The following is a 19,074-nucleotide window of genomic DNA, read 5'->3' as shown; positions in this document are numbered from 1 at the left end:
CTCTATATAAAGGGGGATTCAAGTATCGACGAAGGTATGCGTTACATGTGATATTTACTGTTGCGCTACAATTCTCGTTGCTTCTTCTTCCTCTTGCTTCGCTGGAGACTGACTTGAGCGTCAGAGGGTCATCGTCGGTGACTCCTTTCCTGGCTCGACACTGACGTTTCTTGTATTGCAGGTCAGAGCGACGCCCACCTGAGGTCAATAGGAGCACCATATCTCTAGGATCCATCTCATCGACTTTCGTACAAGATCAATTTAGTTTATTAAAAAAAATTAGTTTGGTTCGATCAAACAAATAACAATAGTATACAAGAAAGGAGGTGTTCTATAGTAAACTACAGTACAACATAATTACTAATGATCATCAAACCAGATAATGGATGAACAGTTGAATCTCTTTAATTTTCTCTTTAGACGAATGACCGCAGGCTATTACCAGAGCCTGAGTCATCACCTCAAAATCGTCGAGACAGATGGAACACGAGCTATCTTCTTCTGTAGTAGTTACCATCAGGAGTCCTCCATCGCAACTGTGGACGCTGGCCTCCCAAGGCACCGAGTAATGAAGTTGGTTGGCAGAAGCGGAAGGGATAATGGGGATTTCAACGATGGAGAAGAACTCCATAATGGCTACCAGCGCTGTGATTGGAAATAGGCCAAGCACCGCGTGGGTGTATCTACGGAAAGCTGGCGAGAAAAGATCGAGGTCGGTAGGACGGACATGATTCGCGGCAACGTAAGATATATTTGTTGCGTCTGCTCCTCCCAGGTGGGGTGATGGCTGATATGACAGTAGGGCTTGGGGATGGTGGAGTGAGCATGCTCGGCAGTGACGTGGTCAGAAGAAGGAATCGTCTGGCGGCAAAAGTCCGAGATCAATTGGGGCTCGATGTCTTGATCAGGCAACCAGATGTACATAGCGACAAAGAAGAACTCCATAAAGACCAACTCCGTGATTGGAAATCGGCAGGTGTATCTGCAGAAAGCTTGAGCGAGGAGGTCGAGTTTGGCAGGGCTCACGTGATTGGCCGCGACACGGAAGAACATCCGCTCCGTTTGCTCCTCCCAGGCGGGCCGATGGCTTGGGGATGGTGAAGTGGGCGTATTTAGCAGTGACGTGTTCGGAAGAAGAAACTGTTTGGTGGCAGAAGTGCGAGATCAATTGCGGCTGTATCTCTTGATCAGGCTTCGAGAGTCGTGCCACTACTCGCGCATTAATGAGAAGAGTGACGCTGGCTGTGTTTGCTGCCCAATCAGGAATCTCCCTCAATCTGTTGGATCCTTACCGGATAATTAGGATTAGACATATGCTAATAACATTTTATGCAAAATATTCGGACTAAGAAAATCCAATGGATTCAATATCTAATAACAAAAAAATTTGAAAATAAAAAGAGAAGGTAGCAACAAAAAAAAAGTTGACCATTGACATTTCTTAATTGTTTTTATTTTTTTTATTCTTTAATCAGACTGTCTGATTAAGACATTAACTCATTTCTAATTGGGCCAATCTAAATCATATCAAGACTCAATTGGTTCTTTGATTGAAAATGAAACTAAAATTATGGACTAAATTAAGCATATGTCTAATCCAGATATTAGAGTCATTGATCAATAAATTAAAATATAAAATAATCGAAACTCTATGCTAAACGATATTAGCAATCAAACTAGACAATTAAGTTAAATGAGATCGATAGATCCATTAAAAGTTTAAATGAGTTTATTAACTCCAATTTCAATTGTAGCCATTTCTATTAAGAAGGCAGTTTAAAAAATAGGTTTTAAAATACTAGACAATAACAAATATCAACACCATGTAATCTATTGCCACATTGGTTATAAATACACAAGTAAAATAACAGAGCAAAAGTATAAGAGTATTTTTTTCTATTGAAATAGAAAAAAAATATTTTTTATTTAGTATCAAAACAATACTTCTCATTCTATTTCTATTTTCAAAAATACATTTATTTTCAAAAGTATTATATGGTTATGCAACCATAGATGTTATACGTTGTAGTAGTTCTAATAATTGGCACAATATAATTTTATGTTATTCCAGTTGAAATAAAGCAGATGCAAAAAAAAGAAGAAAAAGAAACCACAACAAGAAATTAATGTAGTTTGGCATGAGCACGAGTAAAATCCAACCGATCATATTTTACAAAGAATTTACTAATTAATCACAAAGTAAAAAAATATGTGCACTATACCTATAATATCAATATGCTCTTAATCATAATTGGTGCAAAAAATGAAATCCTAATTAAACAGAGCATCCAGCAAGGAGTCTAAAGCAGAAGAAAGCAAATGGAAGAATGAGACATATGAATGATGAGGAATACGGATCATTGTGTCGTTGTGCTACTAGTGTTCTTGAGGAAGTGAGAAGCGGCAGAGAGGGCATGAATAGCTCCGTTCCAACCATTTCTTTAGACACCCCGAATGGAAGAGATGATTGTAAGGCATCGCCAACACTGGAACCGCCAACCCCAAATCCTCCAGACATATGGAACAAGAGTCCGGTTCCTCGACAATGACCATCTTAAGGCCCTCCACCGCCGTTACAGGTGCTGGCCCAGAACGTCTGTCGAAGTAGGCGTGGTAGTCATCGTCGATGACTAAGTCGAAGTAGTCATCCTCATCGTTGTCGTCGTCGTCATCATCGTCGTCATCATCGTCACTATTGTTTAGGAGGCCAATGGTAGCCAAATAATTTGTGCTGACGAAAATGGTGGAAGATAACTCCATCGAAACAACATCCATCATGCATAGCTAGCCGACGGAGAAGGAGGTGTACCAGCAGAATACTTGTGCAAAAAAGTGTAGGTTGACAGTCTCCCGAGATGGATACGTCAGAAGAGATAAGTGGATGGACAACTGGGCGGGGATGTCGACAATGTAATCAGGCGACCTTGCCGAATGTGTGCCCGTGTCGTCACACTATGTTCCATGCCACGTGAGATGGTTATGCACGACGGAAGAACCACCAGAACAACACCCTCTACAGGGGCGGCAGTGACCGTCGGAGATGAAGGTTCCATTGGGAGGACTAATTAAGAAGCAGCAATGCTGGCAGTCGTGCAATGGAACATGCATGACGTAGCCGGTGCAAGTTCAGTCTTCCGGTGGTATTATATATATAGAGCAACCATAAATCTGCGATATTTTCTATTAAACCGTTAAATTCAATTTATTTAAATAAAATTTTTGTTCTTCCATCTATTTTTCCGATAATTCCTCAACAACTTCAAACTTCGAAATTAAATCAGATATATTGGTTAGATTGTGACAAATTATACATGATCACGATGATTCAGTTACTGATGATTGTTTCGTTAACAAAATAAATGTTATATTTAGTAGCCGAATTAGGTTATAACTACATGACGATTTAATTATCGATTAATTGTTGTTGGTGGAATTTAAAATATTTAAATAAAATATAACCAAAATTAGATGCTAAATGTTATCAATAATCAAATTAGATAATTAACTAAGTCGTCTAAACGTGAGTCAAATAGGCGTCTTTAGAATTAGTGTATTTTTTCTATGAAATATAATAAATAATCTTACATCATATATATACATTTAGTCCACAAAGTCCATTGTTAATTTAATTTATTAGGTCAAATTTTTTCTTTCAAGCTTTAAAACATTCAAACGATTAGATTTAATTGAGAAAACATTATTAAATTTTCATCAATTAAACTAATTTATAAATTTAACTTGAGAGCCAAATCAAAACTCCAAGTTTAACTAAGACATGAGAGATTTCAAAATTTCAATCTTAACTGAAACACATGAGATTTCAAAACTCCAACTTCTTACTCACACTTATTTTGATTTGTAACTCATGCTATTTTTAACGAATCCAAGAGATGAGTAGGACAAATTATAAATAGAACAATCTCATGACTTAGAATTCATCTCATCATGCACCTCTTGTTTGTACACCTGAATTTATCTCTCTCGATACTCATGGGGCCGACTCTAGGGGCCGTTGCGGTAGCAGATCCACCTTTTTTTATATTATATAAAAACTTATTTTATTAGTTTATATTTCATTTAAAAAAATAAAAACAAAATATTACAAGTCAAATATAATTAAAAGGATGTCTCAAATTATCTCGATTGTGAAAAAGAACGCTTCACCACCATATATTTTGTCTCAAAAATACTATTTATTTCAATGTCATAGTTACTCAATAATTTCTTTTAGTTGCTATCATCTATCTAATTTTTTAAATCGACTAATCTGGGGTGATCGGCTCCGACTCATGTAAGTTTCTACCAATCACTAGGGTAAATTGGGAAACACTAATGGATGCCCATCTAAATAGTCAATATTCTTAGCTCTGCCTTTTACTGAAAGAAAAATCTCCTACAAGGTGCTGCAGTTGAGATTCGAACCATAGATCACTTAATTATCCGTTTGAGTACCAACTATTGCACCATTGGCCCGAGGGCCATAGCTACTCTATAGTTGCTAGAGTGGTTGTTACAACATGATCATTGAATATTATTTCCATTTTAATCGAAATTACTATACATATAATATTACTATATCAAAATACTCTATTGGATTGAAATTAAATTTAATCAAAATTATTTTAAGTCAGTTAATGTTGTAAAACTCTAAATTTTAAACTTTAAACTCTAAATCTTAAATCCTAAGATACAATGGTATATTAATTGTTACATTATTATAGCAATTCCCTAAGTAACTACTACACAGTTGTAAAAACTATTAAAGTTGTAGTTGCTATTAGCGTTGATTAATGTTGCAATAGTTATAAAGTAGTTGTTATATATTTAAACAATTAATCATAGTTGTTATAATTATACCATATATAAGGATAGTTTTGAGATAAATAATATAATTAAACATCTTTTTGATTTTTTTTAAATATTCTTTTGATAATTTATATAATTTAGGATGTACTTTTGATCATTTATTTATTTTTATCTTTACAAGTCAATTTTTTGTTAGAACATATCGTAATGGGAAAAATAATATCAATTTAACTCCATTTGCAAATCTATTAATTGCATTTAGTTGAAAGTTTTCAACAATTTTGGTACCAGTGAACCTCTGCTCCTGGATGTCCTGATTAATGCGTTGACAAACGTCAGCTGGGAGTAACCACGAGGTCCTTATTTATTCATGAACTCTAAATTTCATTATACATATTACTATGTTACTCTTATATATGCTAGTGCCAAATGTTCCAAGTTATTCTTCGTTTTCTTCTCTCCATGAGAAATCCCTCTCAGCAGCCAGTATTCCTGACTGTAATTCCTGGGGTCCCTATTTTGCAAGTTCTTTTATCCATTGTCGACGAAGTGATGAAAATGGTCTCCTCGAATCTCAGCTCTGATTTTGTTTTTAATTTTTTTTAAAAAAATTTACACATAGGAAATTTCTTCTTTTTACGTACCTGATTAAAATGATCCCTGGCTTCACTAGTTTTTCTTCCTTTTTCAGTTATGTTGGGATCAAACAGCTAGTGTTTGGAGGGTCAGAATTTGAGAATTGGAAGGACGATTTGACATCTGAAGATGCCGGTTACCACGTTCACAAGATCTGATATCTACTTATGATGATCTCGGGTGGAAAAAACTTTTCTTCACGAATATGTTTTTGACATAATGGCATGTCACGAACTGGATTAAATCTAGAACAGCTGTTGAGATTTACGTTTAGATACAATTTAATTCCAAGAACACCTAAAATAGTAAAAGTATGTACGTAATGATGGTTTATTTATTGTTCAAACATTAGATTAACAATATAATTGTGCGCAGTACATGCATGCCTTTCATTCTAAAGAGAATATACACGTTCAGAAAGAAACTTCTGATATCTGCCTCATGAGGGCATACATAGACTTCTACTAGCAGCAAAAGTTCTCTACGTACGGTCTGAAAGCGAACAAAGATGTGTAGAAATTAAAAGAAGGAAAAATTAACTATATTCTTGAATCCAAAATTGATTAAGAAATAAAGAGTATAAGACCTTTATATAGTTAATTATAAAAAAAATCTAAACCCTAAACTGAAAAGGTAAAATACTAATTCTAAACCCTAAACTAAAAAGGTAAAAGACTAAATTACCCTCAAGACTATAAATAAATAATTCTAATAGATTATATTATATAAATTATATAATCCAACATCCCCCCTCAAACTCATGATGCTCAGCCAGAAGCATTGAGAGTTTGTAAGATAAAAATCGGAAGCGCGAAGTGGAATGAGCCTTGGTAAACATATCAACAATTTGTAGTTTTGAAGGAACAAAAGACAATATGATGATACCAATCTAAAGATGGTGACGAGTAATGTGACAATCGATTTTAATATGTTTTGTCCGTTCATGAAAAACTGAATTACGCGTAATTTGAATAGCACTCTGATTATCACAATATAATGGAGTAGGTTGATGAAGAGAGATACCCATATCCGCAAGCAACTAACACAACCAAACTATCTCACAAGTAGTTGATGTCATGACACGATACTCAGCTTCTGTGGAAGATCTAGAAATAACATCTTACTTTTTACGCTTCCAAGAAATGAGGGAATCACCAAGAAAAATACAGAAGCCAGTGGTAGATTTGCGATCCGTAGGATCACCAACCCAATCTGCATCAGAGTATGCACGCAGCTCAAGAGATGAAGTAGAAGGAAATAAAAGACTTTGAAATTGAGTGCCCCGAAGATACCTGAGAATACGAAGAACAACACCCCAATGAATAGTAGTTGGTGCAACGACAAATTGACTAACTACATGAACAACATACGCAATATCTGGACGAATCACGGTGAGATAAACTAAGCTTCCAACAATAATTCTGTACAAACTAGGATCCGGCAAAGGCGAGTCATTAGATGGAGAATATCGAGCATTAGTCTCAATAGGAGTATCAACAACCCTATTATCAGTAAGATGAGCACGCTCAAACAAATCAGATATATACTTTGACTGAGATAAAAGATAACCTTTCGGGGAATAAGCAACCTCAATGCCCAAAAAGTAGCGTAGTATACCCAAGTCTTTCATAGCAAAACAATGAGCTAACTCAGACTTCAAGGAAGCAATCCCATCAAAATCATCACCAGTAATAATTATGTTATCAACATATAATGTTAAAAGAATACGACATGCACTCGTACATATGATAAACAATGCTGAATCATGATTACTAGGATGAAAATCAAACGAAGTAATCACTGTAGAGAATTTCTCAAACCAAGCACGAGGTGCTTGTTTGAGACCATAAAGCGCTTTATGAAGCCTGCAAACTTCACTAGGTTGATGTGAAATACCAGGAGGAGGTGTCATATAAACTTCTTCATGAAGATCACCATTTAGAAATGCATTTTTGACATCCATCTGAGATATTCTCCATCGACAAATAGAAGCAACAATAATCAGAGTACGAACAATCGTCATTTTTTCAACAGGAGCAAATGTTTCCTCATAATCCATGTCATACTCTTGAGAATAACCTTTAGCAACAAGACAAGCTTTGTATCATTCGATTGATCCATCAGATTTAGTTTTGATCTTACATACCCAACGAGAACCAATGGTATGTTTTCCTGGTGGCAATGAGACCAAATTCCATGTATGACTCTGATGCAAAGTAGTTAGTTTCTCAGCCATAGCACTCTGCCAAAGTGGGTTACAAACAGCTTCTCTATAGGATACGGGGTCAGAAAGACAATGAATAGATGCAACAAATGAAGCAAAAGAATGAGAATAACAAGAGTAAGCAAAATCTGGTAGTTTAGTAGACTTACGAACACGAGTGGATTGACAACGGTGGAGAGAAGGATCATCTGCAGTCTTAGGAGATGATTGAGTGGTGGCAGAAGGAGGAGCATGTGGAGTGGATATCTCGGGAACCAAAGTACCAAATTCAGTTGAGCTACCATTAGGAGCTGCGGGTGAAGCTTCCTTAGTGTCGGTATTGAAAGGATCAATGCAAAGTAGATCTGACTTTGTCATATTATGCGAACTAGCAGGAATAGAAAAGAATGGAATATGTTCAAGAAACACAACATGACGAGAGACATACAATTTTTTACTAACAGGATTAAAACAACGATATCCTTTTTGACTAACACCATAATCCAAAAAGACACAAAGAGAAGACCGAGAGGCTAACTTATTACGCTATGCATGTGGACGAAGGACAAAGCAAGTACAAAAAAAAATACGTAAAGAGGAATAGACAGGAGCATATCCATACAATTTTTTAAAAGGTGACGAACCTGAATTGTGTGAGGTTGGAATTCTATTAATGACATGAGCAGCAGTAAGGATTGCTTTCCCCCAAAAGGCATTAGGAACACTAACAGACAATAAAAATAAACGGGATGTTTCAACAAGATGTCTATGTTTCCGTTCAGCCATGCTATTTTGTTCAAGAGTATCTGTACACGAGGTTTGATGAATGGTACCATCAGAAGCAAGTAAATGTGAAAATTGATTCGAAATGTATTCACCTCCCAAATCACAACAAAAACACTTTAAGACACTAGAATGTTGAGTTTTCACAATAACTCTAAAGTTATTGAAAATTGTAAGATAATTAGACCTGTGTTTCATAAGATAGACCCAAGAGTAACGAGTGCAATCATCAATGAAGGAAACATAATACCTTGAACCTCCTTTTGTAGGAATAGGAGAGGGTCCCCATACATCAGAATGGATAAGATCAAATGGAGTAGAAGAAAAAGAAAGACTTTTAGAAAATGGTAAGGCAAAAAATTTGGCCAGTTTGCAACCACTACAATCAGAAATATCAGAACTTTTTAAAGGTCATAATATTCATGTAGAGGCTAAAAACTACAAATGAGGTGCCGAAACATGACCTAAGCGAGAGTGCCATAAATAAAAATCAGAAGATGAACGACTCAGATGAAAAGACGATAAATCCACACTTGAAGTTACAACTTCTGGTACTTTGAGTTGATCAAAAACATAGAGTCCTCCTTGCCTATGACCAGTCCCAATCAGCCTCTGAGATCGCGGATCCTGAACATAACAATTGGATGAAGAAAAAGAGACTAGATTTTCAGACTCATATAATTGACTAACAGAAACAAGATTTAAAGTAAGATTTGAAATATAATAAACATTAGTTAGAGATAAAGAAGATGTAACAATTGAACCAACACCTGCTAATGTCATAGGAGTACCATCAACAGTCACAATAGATATAGATGAACTAGAAGAAAAAGAAATAAAAGATGACAAATTGGATGACATATGATGGGAGGCACCAGAGTTCAAAATCCATAAGGACGAAGATATATCTGAAATACCAGACGATGACAAACCTATATGAGAGGAAGCTGACATGACAGAGGGTTGTGAAGCAAGGAACTATTGAAACTGCTCAAGTATATACGAATCAGATTTCCATGAAGCATCTGCACGACCAGGCATGATGACAGAATGAATAATTCTCAGAATAACCAAACTGTACGGATACACATTTGAATGATCCGCAAAAAAAAACTGACGTCAATGCCGAAATTAGTAGAAAAGGACGTTAGTGCTGAAATTGGTAACCTAGGGCGTCGACATCAAAATCGACAGAACAGAACGTCGACGCCGAAATTAGCAGTACAGGACGTCGGTGCCGAAATTGATAGAACAGGGTGTTGACGCCGAAATCGACAGAAGCAGGTCAGAAAATAAATGACGGTGCCGAAATCAACAACAACAGTAGGAGACGACAGCAGCAACATGAAGCTATAACAGAGGGTGGTAGAAAAATTAGGTCAGAGAAGGAGAACATAACTCTGATACCCTGTAGAAATTAAGAGAAGGAAAAACTAACCATATTATTGAATCCAAAATTGATTAAGAAATAAAGAATATAAGGCCTTTATATAGTTAATTATAAGAAAAAATCTAAATCCTAAACTGAAAAGATAAAAGACTAAATTGCCTTCAAGGCTATAAACAAATAATTCTAATAGATTATATTATATAAATTATATAATCTAAGAAGATAAATGAAACAAATTTATATAATCCATTGATGATGAGGACAAAGCAACACAAGCTTAATCATAATTAGAGCAAACGAAACCCTAATTAAACAGAACATCTAGCTAGGAGTCTAAAGCAGAAGAAAACAAATGAATGGGAATGAACGAATAAAATATGAATGATGAGGAGTCACGGATCGTTGAGATGTCGAGCTAGTACTACTCTTCTTGAGGAAGCGAAAAGCGGCAGAGAGGGCACGAATAGCTCCTCTCTAGCCATTTCTTCAAACACGGCGCATGGAAGCGATGACTGCAAGGCATCGCCAACACTGGAGTCATCATCCCGAAATCCTCCAGACATATGGAACAAGAGTCTGGTTCCTCAGCGGTGACCATCTTGAGGCCCTCCACCGTCATTGTAGATGCTGGCCTGAAACCTCTGTCAAAGTGGGTGTTGTGGCGGCTATCGCTCTGGGAAAACAAAGCAAACTCCTCCGAGGCAACCAGATCTGGAGGCGACTAACGCCCAAAGACGCGTTGGGGACAAAAATGATGGAATATATCTCCATCATAACAGCACTCATCATGGGTAGCCGGCGGACGGCGGAGGATGTGTAGTCGCGAAACCCCTCTGCAAGAAGATCTAGGTCGGCGCGCCGTACGTAATTGGCCGCCACACGAGCCAACATCACCTGTATTTCCCTTTCCCATGCCTGCTGCTGCATGAGTAGATGGAAAGGTTGGTGGATGACGAAGCCAACGAGCTCACCCAGGTGCTCCGGAGAAGGAAATGTCCGCCGGTAGAAGCGGACGATCAATCGGGGCGCCGGAGCTATCGGTTCTGGAACTAGGCGATCTAGTCGAACATGTGCTCGTGCCATCACACGTAGTTCAACGCCGCCTGAGATTGCTATCCAAGGCGGAAGATCGACCGGAACAACGTCCTCGACGGGGGAGGCGGCCGTCGGAGGTGAAGGTCTCATCATGGGGGTTGATTAACAAGTCGCAGTGGAAGTGTACTAGCATATAAAGCAAGCATGAATCCGTTGGTTGCTCTTCAATCGGAACCGTTAACTTCAATTTTATTTAAATGGAAATTTTATGTCCGATCGTTCCAATCACTAAAAAAAAACAGTCTATTAGGGACGAATGTTTGCAACGAATTTAAATTTTGTTCCAAACTTTCCAACAAAATTTGCAACAAAATAATAAACTGTTCCAAAATAGCAACAAATTTAGCAACAAACTAAATTCGTTGCAAATTAGCAACAAAAGATATTTTGTCGCTAATATTGTTGCAAGTTAGCGACAAAAAATAAAATTTGTTGCAAATTTTGCAACGAATAATATTTTCATTGCAAATTTTGCAATGCATAATTTGTTCGTTGCAAATTTTGCAATGAATAGTATTTTTGTCGCAAAAATTGCAACGAAAATATTATTTGTTGGAATTTCCCAACGAATACATAATTTGTCATAATTTTACAGCAAATGATGTTCGGGCAAAAAATTACAATGAATCCATGATTTCCAACTAATCTGCCAGTTCGTTGGAAATTTCCAACGAATCTGAATTTCGTTGGAAATTTCCGTTGCAAAGTATGCAATGTCTTAAAAAACTGTTTGACTGATCTAGAGACCTCGGAATCGGATGAAACAAGTTTCTATGTGCTCCTCTTGGACTCCTAATTTTATAGATGAGCTCAAATATTTTTTTTAAAATAAGATGAATTTTTAACATCTAGGTCAATTAGATGAATTTGAATCATTAATAGCATGAAAGTGTTAGAATTTTAAATCAAATTGAAGTATAGTTGAACTTGTTAGATTTATAAAATAATGTTCAAGTGCTCAGAACGAGGCGAAATCAGTTTGTTTGCATTCGTAAGGTTCTCGTGATTATATCCATAAATTAAAAATAATTTTGGAGCTAATTTATATTGATCTGTGAATTTTTAAACCTAAATTTAATTTTCCTAACACAATGGGGATTGAAAAAATAAAGAAAAAAAATATATGAGGAAAAAAATATTTGAGAACATATATAAAACCAGGATAAATAGAGGAGCACATAGGAACTGGTTTCATCCAATTCCGAGGTCTCTAGGTCGGTCAACCGTGATTTTAGGAAAATGTAGAGTTTGCAACGAATCTGGAATTCGTTGGAAATCTACAACGAATTGGCAGATTCGTTGGAAACATTTCCTACGAATCTGCCAGTTCGTTGGAAATTTCCAACGAATTCCAGATTCGTTGCAAAGTATGCAATGCCTTAAAAACCCGTTTGACCGACCTAAAGACCTCCGAATCGGATGAAACAAGTTCCTATGTGCTCCTCTTGGTCTCCTAATTCTATAGATGAGCTCAAATATTTCTTTTGACATAAGATGAATTTTTAACATCTAGGTCAATTGGATGAATTTGAATTTGAGCATGAAAGTGTTAGATTTTAAAATCAAATTGAAGTACAGTTGAACTTGTTAGATTTACAAAATAATGTTCGAGTGCTCAGAACGAGGTGAAATTAGTTTATTTGTGTTTGTAAGGTTCTCGTGATTATATCCATGAATTAAAAATAATTTTGAAGCTAATTTATTTTGATCTGTGAATTTTAAAACCTGAATTTAATTTTCCTAACACAATAGGGATTAAAAAAATAAAGAAAAAAATATATGAGGAAAAAAATATATTTGAGAACATATATAAAATCAGGATTAATAGAGGAGCACATAGGAACTGGTTTCATCCAATTCCGAGATCTCTAGGTCGGTCAACCGTGATTTTAGGAAAATGTAGAGTTTGCAATGAATCTGGAATTTGTTGGAAATCTCCAACGAATTGGCAGATTTGTTGGAAACATTTCCAACGAATCTGTTAGTTCGTTGGAAATTTCCAACGAATTTCAAATTCGTTGCAAAGTATGCAATGTCTTAAAAACCCGTTTGACCGACCTAGAGACCTCGGAATCGGATGAAACAAGTTCCTATATGCTCCTCTTGGTCTCCTGATTCTATAGATGAGCTCAAATATTTTTTTTAAAAATAAGATGAATTTTTAACATCTAGGTCAATTGGATGAATTTGAATTTGAGCACGAAAGCGTTAGATTTTAAAATCAAATTGAAGTATAGTTGAACTTGTTAGATTTACAAAATAATGTTCGAGTGCTCAGAACAAGGTGAAATCAGTTTGTTTGCGTTCGTAAGGTTCTCGTGATTATATCCATGAATTAAAAATAATTTTGGAGCTAATTTATTTTGATCTGTGAATTTTTAAACATGAATTTAATTTTCCTAACACAATGGGGATTAAAAAAATAAAGAAAAAAATATGTGGAAAAAAATATATTTGAGAACATATATAAAATTAGGATAAATAGAGGAGCGCATAGGAACTGGTTTCATCCAATTCCGAGGTCTCTAGGTCAGTCAACCGTGATTTTAGGAAAATGTAGAGTTTGCAACGAATCTCGAATTCGTATGCAATGTCTTAAAAACCCGTTTGACCGACCTAGAGACCTCGGAATCGGATGAAACAAGTTCCTATGTGCTCGTCTTGGTCTCCTGATTCTATAGATGAGCTCAAATATTTTTTTTGACATAAGATGAATTTTTAACATCTAGGTCAATTGGATGAATTTGAATTTGAGCATGAAAGTGTTAGATTTTAAAATCAAATTGAAGTATAGTTGAACTTGTTAGATTTACAAAATAATGTTCGAGTGCTCAGAACGAGGTGAAATCAGTTTGTTTGCGTTCGTAAGGTTCTCGTGATTATATCCATGAATTAAAAATAATTTTGGAGCTAATTTATTTTGATCTGTGAATTTTTAAACCTGAATTTAATTTTCCTAACACAATGGGGATTAAAAAAATAAAGAAAAAAAATATATGAGGAAAAAAAATTATTTGAGAACATATATAAAATCAAGATAAATAGATGAGCACATAGGAACTGGTTTCATCCAATTCCGAGGTCTCTAGGTCGGTCAACTGTGATTTTAAGAAACTATAAATTTTCTAACAAATTAAATTTGTTGGAAATTTCCAACAAATTTTAGAGTTGTTGGAAATATCCAACGAATAATTATTTTGTTGGAAATTCATTGGAAGAACCTAATATAATCTCGACCCGGCCCGTTCTGTTCTCCTCCTCCTTGACCTAATTTTTCTCCTCTTCCGTGCGTGACGGCGGCTGCGCGATTTCTCCGCCCATCTCTCGACAGGTAAGCCGCCTCCGTCGATCTTATGTCTGCGCGATTTCTACGCGATTTCCGTGCGAGACAACGTCGCCTGGACGCTCTCGTTCGCGCCTGGCCGCGAGCGGTCACGCCTGGCCGCGAGCGGTCCCGCCTGGCCGCGAGCGGCTGCGCCTGGCTGCTTGCGGCCGCGCCTGGCCGCGAGCTGTCGCTTCTGGCCGCGAGCGGTCGCGCTTGGCCGTGAGTGGCACCGCCTGGCTGCGAGCGGCCGCGCCTGGCCGCACGCTCGCGTCTGGCCCTTGTTTCTAGCGCTCACGGCGGCGCCTAGCCCTAGCGCCGCCGCCTGGCCGCTCTTGCCGGCGTCGAGGTTGACCACTGGCGCCGAGGTTGGCCACTGTTGGCATAGGATGGCTGCTGGTGGCCTCATATAGCTGCTGTTTGGCGTTGGTGATCCCGCTGGCGTCGTCGGCTGGCCACTGGTGACTGATGCTGGCCGCTGGCAGCGTAGGCTGTCCGCTGCTAGCATTGGATGACCTCTGTTTGTAAATCGGCTGGTCATTGTCCTTGGTTGGCCGTGGGGTGTCTGTGACTTACAGCGGCACAACTATCCGGGGGTCAGTTCCTTGCCGCTGGGGCCAAGATTATATTTGATCATTTGTAGACCTTTTTATTTTATTGTAATTTTGATATTATTGTATGTGCAGGTTTGGATTTGACGTGGCTGGGAGAGACGTTCGGTTTTATTTACCTTTATTAGGTATATTTATTTACACATGATATTTTAATCATGATTCCATGTTTTTATTTGTAGACCTTTTTATTTCATTGTAATTTTGATATTATTGTTTGTGCAGGTTTGGATTTGACGTGGCCGGGAGAGACGTTCGATTTTATTTATCTTTGTTAGGTATATTTATTTACACATGATACTTTAATAATGATTGCATGTTTTTATTTTCCTCTATTATATGTTATTTGCATTGTATGTGAACTAAGTAATATTGACCATTAGTATTTATGTTCTAAGAGTTTTTATTACTATAATATATTTGAAACAGGCAACATGTAGAATGAAAGAAGTTGGATGTATAATAAAAATTTACCTGACCGTGGGGGTTTAACTGATGAGTTTATCACTGGGTTGAGATAGTTTTTAAATTTACTTGACCGTGGGGGTTTAACAGGCAACATGCCGATGATGTTGATGATGATGCATGAGTGTTTGTAATTAGAATTTTTGACTTCTTTTATTTTATCGATTTTATAAATTCTTAATTTTTGTATTTTGATTAGTATTGTTTTTTTTTTTGTTCCAAACAGGGTTGGTAGGTGAAGATGATGATGATATTGACGTAAAAATATGTAAGTCTTTACCTATTTATTTTTGTGTTGGTTTATAAGATTTTCTTTTTGTTTGTTTATCTTTTGATGTAGGTAGAAGAAGGATTTGGATTGAGAAGCATCTCCATAAGATTATCTTCTACTATACCTTTTTCATGTTTTTGTATGACATTGGAATTTGGATACTATGACATGTTTCTTGTAACTTTATTATAGTGGTTGGTTTAGGGTGTTAGTTGTATATTGTTGTAGTTTGTATTGTTGGATGATGATGTGTGTTGTATTGTTAGTTTTCTTGTAACTTTTTTATGTTGTATTGTTAGTTTTATGCTCTTAGTTTTGGTTGTATTGAACATGTTTTAATGATGTATGTGTTTGGATTTATATTATTGATGTTTGTATTTATTTTGTTGTAAGTTAATATGTTGGTTGATTTTTTGTTTATATTTGTGTTATTGTGTTTAGTGGTGTATTATATATATATATATATGTTAAATCTGTTTGAAAAAAATTATAATAGGAAAAAATATTGAAATAAGATGGGTCTGGATATTTTTTTTTAAATTTTGGGATGAATTTTGCAACGAAATTGGATTCGTTGGAAATATCGTATTTATCAGAATATTGCAACGAAAAATGTATTTTCGTTGGAAATTTCCAACGAATCTATATTTTCGTTGGAAGTTTCCAACGAAATATAGATTCGTTGGAAATTTCCAACGAAAATACAACTTCGTTGGATATTTCCAACAAAATTATGGATTTGTTGGAAGTTTCCGACGAATATGAATTTCGTTGGAAATTTCTAACAAAATATAGATTCGTTGGACATTTCCAACGAATATGAATTTCGTTGGAAATTTCTAACAAAATATAGATTCGTTGGACATTTCCAACGAATATGAATTTCGTTGGAAATTTCCAACGAAAATATGTATTCGTTGGATATTTCCAACGAAAATGTGGATTCGTTGGCAATTTCCAACGAAAATATAGTTTCGTTGGAAATTTCCAACGAAAATATAGATTCGTTGGAAATTTCCAACTAAAACATAGATTCGTTGGAAATTTCCAACTAAAATGTATTTTCGTTGGAAATTTCCAACGAATTTATATTTTCGTTGGTAATATTGTATTTTGTAACTTTTCCAACAAATAGTTATTCGTCACAAATCTGTTTGCAACGAATACGTTTTTTCGTTGCTAATTTGCGACAAATTTGGGGTTCGTCGGAAATATTTTCTGCTGACATTTCCAACAAATATTGATTTTCGTTGTAAAATTTCCAACGAATTTTGATTTCGTTGCAAAATTTCCAACGAAATTATATTTTTTCGTCGCAAATTTTTGCAACGAATTTTTTTTGTCGCAATTTTCGTCCCAAATCCAATTTCCAACGAATTTTTTTCTAAAATTTGTTGCAAAATTTGTCCCTAAGTTACAGTATTTTTGTAGTGAATAGCATGTGTTGCTCTTGAGGACAATGATAGGCAACTAGACCCTATGGTTTATTGTTATTTTAGGTAATTACGATGCAAATTACAGTTACAACTGGATTAATAATTACACTATATCTTGTCAGATCTAGAACAACGGCTATTTTAGTTATATGTAATTTGATTCCAACAGTACTAACTAGTCAATATTATTTTATACCAAAAAAGTAAATATTATCAGAATCCGGATAGGATTCATTTTTTTTTTAAAAAAAATAAATAAATAAATTATGACAACCATTCCTAATTCTAGTTGGGTCAATCTGCAGACTACATAATTCATTCTGGAGTTCTATTATATTCATATTTGTTTTTTTGACAGTGTAATTCCAAGCATATTATGGCAGGTATTTCTTAATTATTTCTTTTTCTCAATCACACTACTGGCCACCATTCGTAATTCTAATTGGATCAATTTATAATAATAAATTATGATAATTCTCATTAATTATTGGTCAAAAATAGATGCTAAATGTTATCGGTAACCAAATTAATTAGGTTACTAAACGAAGTCAGATAGATTCATTCAAATCTAATCGAGTCGAGTTTTTTTATTGAAATTATTTCGATTGAGCTAGGGTTCAATGGAAGTAACATTCTTTGTAAAAGTTGCAGATCATAATTTTAACGAGACAAGATCGTACAGTCTTGATGAGTTTTATTGATGAGTTTGATCGTACAATTGCTTGTACAGTCTTGATGAGTTTAGAGAGTAATCAAATTGTAACTAAGGATTTCTTAATTGATCATGAATTAACATCAATATTCATCAAATTGATGTTCTCATCCATCAAACAGACTAACGTAGCAAAAGAGTAGTAATGTAATTACAAATGATATCGATCATCATTAAACAAAAGGAATGGATGAATCTCTTTAATTTACTCAATGACGTTGCAGTAGATCGATCCAGTCGCTACTCTGCGGTGGGAAGTGAGAATCTGCAGAGGGGGCAAGAATTTCTCCGTCGCAGCCACTCCTTCAGACACCTCTCGTGAAACGAATGGCCGCAAGGCATTGCCAGAGCCCGAGTCATCACCTCGAAATCGTCGAGGCAGATGGAACACGAGCTTTCTTCTCCCATCGTAGTTACCATCTGGAGCTCCACCACCGCCTCTATGGACGCTGGCCTAGGCCCTTTGCTGAACTGGACGAAGTCGATATCTTCGTTGCCCCCGAAAAAATATTCATTGGCCTCTCGAGGAATCAAATAGCGAAGGCGGCCGGTAGAAGCGGAAGGAGTGTCGGGGATTTTAAAATTAGCATCCCTTTCCTCTCCCATGTTGATATTTTATTTTTCAAAATCCAATCGATTCTCTTCCTTCTCCCTTAGTCGTAATGATCTCATGCTTTTCTCCTCTCTAATCAATGATTTTATACTCTTTATCTATCTAGTCAGTGATCTGACTCACTTCTTCTTCCTTGTCGGTGATTCTACAATTTTAAAGGATGCTCTCCTCCTTCTTTGTTGGTGATTCTAGTAAATAAAAAGTAGAAATTCTTCGTCCATTCAATACAAAATAACAATTTTTTTTTAAAAAATGAAAACTACATTCATTTTAACCTATACAATAAATTATAAGCTATTTGATTTTTATTATAATTTATTATTTTTTATTGTTGATATTCTAACTAGTGTTGATTAAAAATCTAGATGCTTTTATAGATATATATTCTAATTAGTCAGTCTAAATAAAAGTGTTATTTGTTTGCTATTTTATTACATTTGTCTAGGTAGGTAGCATCGGACATGATAGCGATATCTTACGAGCTGATGAACAAAAGAAATTAAGAAGAAGGTGAGAAGAGAAAATACCAAAAATAAAAAAGAAACCTCCCATTCTCTAGATTTTTACCAAAATATGAAAATTTTATTAAAATAGTGAATTAATTTTCAAACAGCTAATTACCAAAACAGATTACAATTTCTATCTTGCAAAGAATTGAAAGAAATTCTAAAATAAAGAAAAAAAAATATTAACAGAGACAAAAAATAAGTAAAATCTACTAATAGATGTTG

General features: G+C 35.7%; 1 protein-coding gene across 1 annotated transcript; it reads right to left on the bottom strand.

Annotated features, from left to right (window-relative positions):
• Positions 1-17,970: 17,970 nt before the first annotated feature.
• LOC122033797 (E3 ubiquitin-protein ligase SIRP1-like) lies at positions 17,971-18,336 on the bottom strand. Its single transcript, XM_042592957.1, has one exon. It carries the CDS (start codon positions 18,334-18,336, stop codon positions 17,971-17,973), a length of 366 nt encoding a protein of 121 aa, XP_042448891.1.
• Positions 18,337-19,074: the final 738 nt, after the last annotated feature.

The sequence above is a fragment of the Zingiber officinale genome, chromosome 11B (assembly GCF_018446385.1).
Source record: "Zingiber officinale cultivar Zhangliang chromosome 11B, Zo_v1.1, whole genome shotgun sequence".
NCBI classification, from domain to species: Eukaryota; Viridiplantae; Streptophyta; class Magnoliopsida; order Zingiberales; family Zingiberaceae; genus Zingiber; species Zingiber officinale.
The sequence above is the reverse complement of the archived record's forward strand: the minus strand, read 5'-3'. Positions and strand labels throughout refer to the sequence as shown.